General features: G+C 42.0%; 1 protein-coding gene across 2 annotated transcripts in view; it reads left to right on the top strand.

The window, feature by feature from the left end:
- The window catches only part of atp2a3 (ATPase sarcoplasmic/endoplasmic reticulum Ca2+ transporting 3), a 64995-nt gene that overhangs the window by 33580 nt on the left and 20882 nt on the right, over positions 1-10533 (top strand). For both annotated transcript variants that reach the window (XM_032532941.1, XM_032532940.1), the window contains exons 9-11: positions 7312-7400; positions 8332-8434; positions 9340-9471. In XM_032532941.1, the coding sequence (XP_032388832.1) occupies positions 7312-7400; positions 8332-8434; positions 9340-9471 (324 nt within the window). The remainder of the gene's footprint in view (positions 1-7311; positions 7401-8331; positions 8435-9339; positions 9472-10533) is intronic.

Below are 10533 nucleotides of genomic sequence, written 5' to 3'. Positions count from 1 at the left end.
GGGTAATTTTGGGGCGTCTTATTCAATTCCGTAGCACTTGAAGTGATTTTGGTTTTGAAATAGTATTGAGTAAAAGTTGACATATTGGATGATCACAGACTGGAATATGTCAAGTTTTACTCAATAATATTTCGAAACAACCTCAAGTTGTTTTTCAAATGCTATAAAATTAAATAAGACGCCCCAAAATGAATGAAAGTAGAGATTTGTACTTGGCAAAGAGCGTTGTGTGGAATCAATCATGTTATTTTGAGGAATTAAAAAGAACATTGATATAGGAAAACGGGTCAATTTGACCCGTGGACAACATGAGGACAACATGAGGGTTAACTAAGACCAGCCATAAATTATTATATATACAGAAGATTAGATAGGTTAAACCAACTGTTCTTTCCTGGAGGCCAGGCCTGGATGTGAAGATGAAATTAGGTGATTATGTGAATGACATCTTTATTTGAGCACTTCAATCCCAGTAGTATAACGATCCAGCCTGGTGGAAACATTCATGTAAAAGTCACAAATCACACAAACTAAAGCGCAGATTTCAAAAATATAAAAAGAAATATGTGGCTTTACCACACTTAGTAGTACTCAGGTTATTATCTACTGTAATAAACATATGTAAACATGTGGACACTGTCTTTAAACTAGCCCCACCCCCTCATAAAGTTACGCGCCACGTGCATGACAGCGTCAACAGTGCTCTTGCTCAGAGAGGCTGGTAGTAGCATGGTTCTGGTGGTCTCGCCGTGGGATTAACTGTACTAATACTCCAGTGGTGTTACAGTCCTTCCCTGGCTGCAATGACAGTGCAAAGACTCAGAGAGCGCAGATGCAATAGACCCAGAAAAGCTGACCAATCAGAGCACACTGGGCTTTTTTTTAGGCTTCCCGGCTTAAAGAGACAAGCGCTAAAACAAGGCGTTTTAGACAGAGCGTGGATACAGATATATTTAGACAGACAGCATGAGAAAAATAATGTTTTGTTTTTTTACATTAAAACATGTAAACATGTTTTAGTAGAAACCCCAAATACAAGTATGAACCTAAAAATTAGGCTAATATGGGACCTTTAATGCAGGACAGTCCTGCAGACTGCATGTAGTGGACTGTGGTTGAACCTGACTGACTCCAGTCCAGTCCAGTTAGATCTTCTTTGTCTCTGTGTATCCATTTTACTTTTTTGCTGTTTCAAAATGGAGTTGGCATTTCCTGTACGGCAGGCCCTCTTGTGGTATAAACGCCCCTCCCTCCCCTTGGTCCCTGAGATGACGTGGAGTATCTGCGTGATTAATACGTAGCGACAGGGAGTTCCCTCTAGCAGGAGAGACACAGACGACTGATCTCAGCACAACTCCAAAACCCTCTCAGGCAGAAAAAGAGCGCGGCGGGCTGACGCTGGTAAATATTGACCTTCTGCTTCCACCTGTACTTCCTGGCCTGTCCTCTCTGGTGGGAGATAAGGAGTCACATACACACTCATACTCGCACAAAGACAAGTCAAATCTGCATTGCAGTTTTTTTTCATCATGGTGTTTCCTGGAGATAGTCAATTTTATGGATGCTTAACTTGTCCCGCTTCCTGTTCGTTCTATGCTTGGACCGTGTTTGCTCTCTTGTTATGTTTTTTTGTGCACCAGGTTTAAATGCCCACATGAGTGCTTCCCCAGGCTTATCCATCTGTGCTTATTCTTGGACTGGTGTCCAGTCAGTGGCCCTTAATGCACCATGTGTCTCCCTTGCCTGGGGGGTATCCCCATATCCGCAGGATTTCCAGGGATTCCCCTTGGTATCCCGACTTCCTTTTTTCATTTTCACACACATGAAGAGAAACCACACATGCACACATAAAAAAGGGTTACTCACCATTTATCCCCACGGAAGCTCAGAGGAAGTGAGTATAAGAATATAAACTTGTGCCACTACCACTGAGTCACACCGTGCCTTGTTTCCTTGGAGACCACAGCGGATCAAAGAGTGAGCGAAAACTGACCACAGATGAAAGAACAACCTCATTTTATCCCTGAGGCGTTGCTTTATGTGTGCTTTTGTGAAAGTTATTGGGGCCCTGAGCAGTCATTGTTGATCTGTTTTAGAGCGACAGAGTACCGAGTACCCGATGACCTTTGTGAAATTAAGAATCGAGCAGAAGGGTAAAGCTATTTAAAAGTTTCTTAAAGGGAAAGTACATCATGAAAGAAAATATAGGGAATAATAGGCTATATCAATGCTGTTCAGGCCCACATGTCAGTCAGGGATGCACTGGTCCGATACTGATACTGAATATTGGGCCGATACTGACCCAAACAGCTGGACCAGGTTACTTGACAATGGGGATGATTTGTTCAATTTAGTTCTATGTTCATATTGTGTTTTTTTTTCTCTACACGCGCGCATCGGAAGTAAAAACAACATCACAAGCAACATAGCATACACACTCAGAAATACAACAGAAAACAGCTGGTGTATCTGCCAAAAAACACACACATTGCTTTAATAAAGAAGTCCGACAATAACTGGCATTTTTTCCATGATGCCATGCGTTTGTGTGGGTCACAGTAAATGTGGCTACCTTGCTGTGAACGATTGTGGTCATCACTAACCACAATGACAAATGCATAACGTTATAACCGCTTCCCCATGTAAGCCATGCTCAGGCAGCACCCATGGGCAGCACATCCTCAATCAGTGACATCACTAACTGAAGAATTTCAAACAGGAATGAGGGCGAGGCGTTTCAGACAGCTGAGAAAAAGTGCTGTCCGTCTCAACAAATTACAAAGCAAACTTGCATATTTTTTTATAAAAGCTATAATCTTACAAGGCTATAATCATGATTCAGTATGAGAGTTATTTATAACCGACTTTCATGTGGACCACACTAGACTCCATCAGTAGACTAACTACAGTAACCCTATTGCCACAGAGAGCTGTTGAGGAATAATTACTCCATTAAAAGGCTGAAACGTACATTTTAGGCTCATGTGCTAGAGGGGTGACAGCTAGCTCTCATCTGAAGTCTGCCATTGATTTTGTGTTCCTTTTTAAATTGGTGGAGGCTGGTAAGTCAGTGACACGCACACGCACACACACACACACACACACACACACACACACACACAACACACACACACAGAAGAAACCAAGTTTATCCAAATAACTGCTTCATTAATTTTTCAATCAGTCACATTTAATGGAGTCTCAAAGGAATGTTTTGTGTGTGTGTGTGTGTGTGTGTGTGTGTGTGTGTGTGTGTGTGTGTGTGCGTGCGCGTGCGCGCGCGCGTGTGTGTGTGTGTGTGTGTGTGTGTGTGTGTGTGTGCGCGTGCGCGTGCGCGCGCGTGTGTCTTTTAGCCTATTGTGAATGAATGTGTGCCATTCTGCTAAGGGCTTTAGATGGACTATGCTTTATCTATTTCTTTTACACACTCTCCTTGTTTTGATCGATACATGAGTCATACCAGTGCATCGCTTTTCCGTGGGGAATTTCAGGGAAAAAAAAGATTTGCCAACAATGCGGAGCAACAAAGCAAAACCTTGCAGAGCTCTGGGACTCCAGCCTTCTCCCTGACTTATGCTTTGTTTTCCAGCGGTTGACTGGAGCGTGAAGGCAGTGGGAGTGATCAATGTAGCTTTATATCTAGATGTGTTAGCAGTGCAATGCTAATGTTGCCTGCACATTTAGAAACACTTAACCCTTGTGTTGTCCTCCAAGGTCAAAACTGAATTTTTTTGACGTTTTCGACACTTTTTAAAATTGGTTATTGATGCTTTTTTAAAACATTTTCTTCCTTTTTGTACCACTACCATCAGTCTACTGTACACATCACTAACACCGATATATCACCACTAGTTTTACACCATTTTCCTTTTTGAATTCATGGTCAAGAAACCTCATTTATAAGAAATGATATAATTATTTTGTCTTTTGTCAAAGTATTTTTTTAGGGGGGAAATAAAACACCCAGAATTCAATACAGTAGTGAACTGATCCTTCATTCCACTTGCGAGAAGTGTGGAACCATTCATGTAATATTTGGACAATTTGGATGAAAGAATCCCAAATTTGTGATGTAGAAGGGTTAAAGAATCTGGGAGAGACGTGACAAAACAGTCACTGCCAGGAAAGGCTTCAGTCGGGGGGGGGGGGGGGGGAGGGGATGCTTTTCATACGTATTGTGGTATCACTACGATGCTTTGAGTCATTGGTTCCCCTTTGATCTTAACCTCAACAGTGAACCCCCTTTTCCAGCCTGCAGAGTACTTCCCGTTCACAGCCACTATTTGACTGTCATAATGCTTTACAACCTTTTAATTTTTTTCTGATTATGATTTAGGCATTTTCAGCATTTATTTTGATAGGAAAGGGGAGAGAGAGGGGGGAATAACACGCAGCCAATGGCCACAGGTCGGAGTCGAACCCGGACCCGCTGCGTTGAGGAGGTAACCTCTACATGTGGGGGCCCGGATAGCTCAGTTGGTAGAGCGGGCCCCCACACTTAGAGGTTTACTCCAGAAGGGCACAACCTTGTATTTATCCAGAGAAGTAGAGCAAAAATAATTAGTCTTTTGTAAGCAGCCTCCTGCTTCTTAGTATTTCCACAGGATGTGTGTTTTGACACCATGAGATGTACTAACCACTCCAAAGTGCCACAGTGCCACACCAACGGTTTTTTATGAACTCTATGGACACATACTGTAAACTCAAGGCCCTCACCTCAGAGCTGCCCACCCCTACAACAGTTTTCCTAAAATGAAAAGTTTAATGATTAACCATCACTATGTTAGGGCATTGTTTTGGTTTGAACAATTCTGACTCCAATTCTGATTCTTCCTTTGATTCTGGATCTTATCAGTTCTTTGAGGGGTGGAGTTGAAATGGGTCACATGCTTATTTTACACATAAGAGGAAAATGTGATTTTGATTCAAATAGTGCTTTAAGGGGGGCGGCAAGGGCTCAGTGGTTGATTGGTTGCCTCCCAATCGGAAGGTTGGTGGTTCGATCTCTCCCCCCCCCCCCATTTTGAAGTGTCCTTGGGTAAGACACCCAAGTTGCCCCTGATGCTGCCCCATTGGAGTGTAAATGTATGTGAGTGTGTATCTGATGAGCATGTGTGTAGATGTGTGTGAGTGTGTATCTGTTGAGCACGTGTGTAGATGTGTGTGAGTGTGTATCTGTTGAGCGCGTGTGTAGATGTGTGTGAGTGTGTATCTGATGAGCACGTGTGTAGATGTGTGTGAGTGTGTATCTGTTGAGCACGTGTGTAGATGTGTGTGAGTGTGTATCTGTTGAGCATGTGTGTAGATGTGTGTGAGTGTGTATATGAGGAGCATGTGTGTAGATGTGTGTGAGTGTGTATCTGTTGAGCATGTGTGTAGATGTGTGTGAGTGTGTATATGAGGACATGTGTGTAGAGTGTGTGAGTGTTATCTGGAGCACGTGTGTAGATGTGTGTGGTGTGTATCTGTTGAGCAAGTGTGTAGTGTGTGTGAGTGTGATTGTTGAGCATGTGTGTAGATGTGTGTGAGTGTGTATCTGTTGAGCAGTGTTGTAGATGTGTGTGAGTGTGTATCTGTTGAGCACGTGTGTAGATGTGTGTGAGTGTGTATCTGTTGAGCACGTGTGTAGATGTGTGTGAGTGTGTATCTGTTGAGCATGTGTGTAGATGTGTGTGAGTGTGTATATGAGGAGCATGTGTGTAGATGTGTGTGAGTGTGTATCTGATGAGCACGTGTGTAGATGTGTGTGAGTGTGTATCTGTTGAGCATGTGTGTAGATGTGTGTGAGTGTGTATATGAGGAGCATGTGTGTAGATGTGTGTGAGTGTGTATCTGTTGAGCATGTGTGTAGATGTGTGTGAGTGTGTATATGAGGAGCATGTGTGTAGATGTGTGTGAGTGTGTATCTGATGAGCACGTGTGTAGATGTGTGTGAGTGTGTATCTGATGAGCACGTGTGTAGATGTGTGTGAGTGTGTACATGAGGAGCAGGTGGCACCTTGCACGGCAGCCACATTGTGTGAATGGCGAATGGTTCCTGTATTATATTTTGAGTAGTGGTTAAGACTAGAAAAGCGCTTTATAGAAACAGTCCATTACATAAAGCCATACTTTAGAGCGCTGCCTACTGCTTTAAGGCTGCAACACAACTAGGGCCTGGAAGTAAGGTGGCCGCTATGGAAACCAAAACTTAATCGGGGTAAATTTGGAACTGATGATCAGATTCTAAACCAATACCAGAAAAGGTTACATTGGAATCACAATTCTTTGATGCCCAATCCTAGTCATGACACATATGCACATAAACACATTCTATCAAATTTATAAGCAAAATTACACATTGCTCAAGTCAGTAGTCTGGGTTTTCCTGCTGCAGCCGGACCTGTTTGAGTAGCTTATGGTGGCTAATGTTAGCCAACATCACAAAACTTTAGATAGATATTGCTGCTGTGCAACTGACATTATGACTCTCCTCTACTTTTGCTACTGTTAAACTGTCTCAGCAATTCCTATTCATCCATAACAAGTACTTACTTACTTTTTCAATATTATTTATGATCACAGGTGAATATAACTTATATTATGGTTACTTGTTTTTGCATTATTACTTTCATTACATATTCAATTTAATTTTAACGTCACTGCAATGTTGTTTTCTTGTACTATGGCAACTGCGCTTTACTTTACTTTACAAAACCTTTATGTGACGCCAGTTTACTTTACTTCGGTCTACCTTATGCACATTGTCTATAGTTTGCCGGTTTTTCTTGTGTGTTTACTTGTTTGTTTGTTTTGCTTTCATTGTAGAAAATGCTGCTGTGACAAGGGAATTTCCCCACTGTGGGATGAATAAAGTATCATCTAATCTAATCTAATAACTGTTATTTGTGACCACTGTGCAAAAGTCACCTAGTCGCTCTTTGTGTGACTTTAAGGGGCTTATGGAGTAAGATATTTAACTCACATTGTCATGATTTTGTAGTTGTAGTGTAAATATTCCAGATGTCCTATATACCCCACATGTGAAGGCCCAATCTGTAATATTAGGCCATTTAAACTGCAGATATAGTATATACATGTACAAAATGGAAGAATAAACTAGAAGACATATATTTGTCTGAATCTGAACAATGCTTGCAAGTGACATGCTTTATTAGTGAATCAACTGGAGGGTCCAATAGGGTTTTGGAAAAATAATGGAATAATTTCCTTTTAAAATAAATATTTCCTGTAGTCACACTGCAGTTTTGTGCAGTAATTGACTAACAATCCCATTAAACTAAACCTCGGTTTGCCTTTTCTCCTCCCCAGATGTTCGTTGCAGACAAGGTGGAAGATTCAAGCTGCAGCCTTCATGAGTTCTCTATATCTGGTTCTACATATGCCCCTGAGGGACAAATGTGAGTATCACAGTTCAAACATGTACTGTATTACTCTTATTAGGAAAAGTCCGCCCACCCTAATACATCATTATATGAAAAAAAATTTCAAATTTGATTTTCAAATTTTACCAAAGCAACTCATGCTGAACTCAAACCGTTCCCCTCCCTCTGGCTTTAATAAAATTCTGAATTGCTTTTTTCAAAACAAGATATAATATAGAAGTAGACAAGGAAACCGATGTGCTCAGTGGTCCAAGTTTTGTTACATGAGTGCTAATGATTCCCAAAGAATGTTTCTAGCTATGCGTTATGTGTTGCTATGGCAATTTCTGTAATAACCAGGGAAATAGTTAGTAATCTTGGATGTAGGAAAGGGTTTTAACAGTGTTTAGGTGTCAGATCCCAATTGTGTGGTCATTTTGATCTCTGCCATATTAGACTATGTTTTTAAATCTGTGGAGGAAGATCCAGTAGGTAGGTGGCTAGTCATTAGGTAGGGGATTGTATATGCACGCTGATTATTTAGCACTTTGGTGAGCAAAGCATTCTTACTCTGCATGAACCTGTCGATTTCATAACAGCAGAGTGTGGGTTATTGTGTGGGAGCTTCGCTAGAAACGGTTGCAGTCTCAGCTGGGAAGGGATCCATGGTTGTCATGCGATCAGCACAGCTTGTCAGGAACGCACACACACACACACACATCCAGTACACTGTTGTATGACTGTACAACCACTGTTTCTTCAGTCAGTTTCGGAATGCTAAACAACTGAATGTCTTTCCCACTCCTGAATATTGACTAGGTTTTTGTGTCTGAAGTGTAGCGAACTGTGAAGTGTTATTCCCTTGCGCTTTGCTGTTGGGAGTGACGTGTGTGTGTGTGTGTGTGTGTGTGTGCGCGCGTGTGTGTGTGTATGTGTGTGTGTGTTTGTTTGTGTGTTTTCCCTCTAGACTGAAAGGAGACAAGCATGTCCAGTGTGGAGACTTTGATGGACTTTTGGAGTTGGCCACTGTGTGCTCTATGTGCAATGACTCGTCACTGGACTACAATGAGGTCATTCTCATAAACACACACTCACACACACACACACACACACACACACACACACAGATAACTGTACAGGTATAATTAGTTTCTTCCTAGTTTCTATGCAAAATAAACCCATCTGTTACACATACAGCATCGTGTAAGTTACATTTCTTTGCAAATGTCCTCATGCATTGACACGGTGTGCATACACACTGCAATGACTCCATAAAAGGTAGAATTAAATGAAAGCCTTCTCTTCTTCTCTCCTTCAGCGGAGCTAATTTTACTCCGACATATGATCTTTTTCTCTGATTTGGATTGCTTTTCTCACCTTTTTTTCTCATCACCATGGTATCATGGTAACCGTGCTGAGGAGCGAGGCCAGTGATAGGGCACTTCTCAACTCCCATGCATCCTCCCAGACTAACTTGTTCCTGTTCTCGTAAATGGTTGTTTTGCCAACAATTCTGTGCATTTTTGAAAAAAAGAATAAAAAGGCCTAAGTGTGAGATCAAAGTGTGCATTAACCAGGAGAGGAAGGGGGGGGGCAGAGCAGCCGAGTGCTGGAGGCGAGCTAGGTGTTTTATTGCTGAGACGCACATACAAATGATGTGTGGAACGCCGTTACTGGTTCATCTCCCCCCCCATTTAAAAACACTCTGCATGCATGACTCAAAATTTAGGGAGGCAGGGGTGAATGATTGAAATATTCACTCGCAGCACGGAGTCATTCTTCCAGAGGGTTGTTCACTTAAAAAAATGGAGGCGATGCATGGGTGCAAGGCTTTCTCTTCAGATTTCATCTAAAATGTGTCATCATAACGGGGTCTGAATTTAATGACTCCATCACTCTTAGATGCTAACTGTATCACCCGGCAGCTATAAAACAGTTCAGCAGCATGTATTCATGTGTGTCTGTTCTCTCGTAGGCCAAAGGGGTTTACGAGAAGGTGGGTGAAGCCACAGAGACGGCTCTCACCACCTTGGTGGAGAAGATGAACGTCTTCAAGACTGACCTGTCCGGACTCAGCAAGGTGGAGCGGGCCGGTGCCTGCAACTCGGTAAGCTCCATGTGGAGATGTGTGGGTGATGTCTGTATACTTTACACAATAAAGTCTCAACACAGGTGTGGGGGGTACTAATGCATGTGCACATAATCTGATACATTGCCTCAATAGATGTCACATGAGTCGGCGTTAGATGGGGCTGAAGACAACAAGTTTTGAAATGTTAGAAATCTGAGGGCGTGGAGTTAAAAAGAAGTTAGACCTGTCATCTCTGCCTAAAGCTAGTGGCCCGAGGCTCCATCAGCCGCTACTAGCATAACGCACCCGAATCTTCAACCAATGTTGTCAGCGGCCGAGTTGCATTGTGGGTAATGTAAGGGCCAGGTTTGACAAGGACGAAAGATGTAAAATAAAGAAGATACTGTCTCTGGTTCTGCTGCATCGATATGGATCCTTTTTAAAAACAGTTCCTTTGTGAGTGTAGTGGAAGCGAGTTAGAAACCTTCCGGGTCCTTCAGGGTTCTGACCTCTGTCCACCACCATGTCCAACTTCAACATGTAAGGCTATCCAAAGACGACGAGGCTCGTAGAGAGTGAAAAACAATTCATTCAAGAGATATGGTCAAAAATAAAGTTGCAACAATAAAAGATCCATATGTAGTGCTGGATTATCAAAAAACTGACCCCGTGCTGAAATCGCCTTCCCTATATTCAAAAGTACCAACCAAAAGTAACTCACAGTAACTCCACTCAAAGATACCAACTCAAAATTGTCCAATAGCAGCCTAGTGTTGCTTGAGTCTAAACACACATCAACGCATTATACAACATGACCAATTACCTGAATTGTAATGTACATGACCTATTTTAAAATTAATTTTGCAATGGGAATATCATTCAAAAACTGTAAACAATGTAACATGGCTCTTACAGTGAGTCTTATAATATCCAGTCAATGCTGAGATGTGAAACCAAACCCTATGAGATCTGTACAGTACTGATCTTCATTCATTCATTCATCTACAGTGAGCAAATGATTTGCTTCGACCTATCTGCTGCAGGCTTTGTACTTATGTGTCTGAATGTGCCAATGAGACTGTAATTACTCTTCTCATT

The sequence above is a fragment of the Etheostoma spectabile genome, chromosome 13, assembly GCF_008692095.1.
Source record: "Etheostoma spectabile isolate EspeVRDwgs_2016 chromosome 13, UIUC_Espe_1.0, whole genome shotgun sequence".
NCBI classification, from domain to species: Eukaryota; Metazoa; Chordata; class Actinopteri; order Perciformes; family Percidae; genus Etheostoma; species Etheostoma spectabile.
Note: the sequence above shows the minus strand (reverse complement) of the source record. Positions and strands in the feature narration are given on the sequence as shown.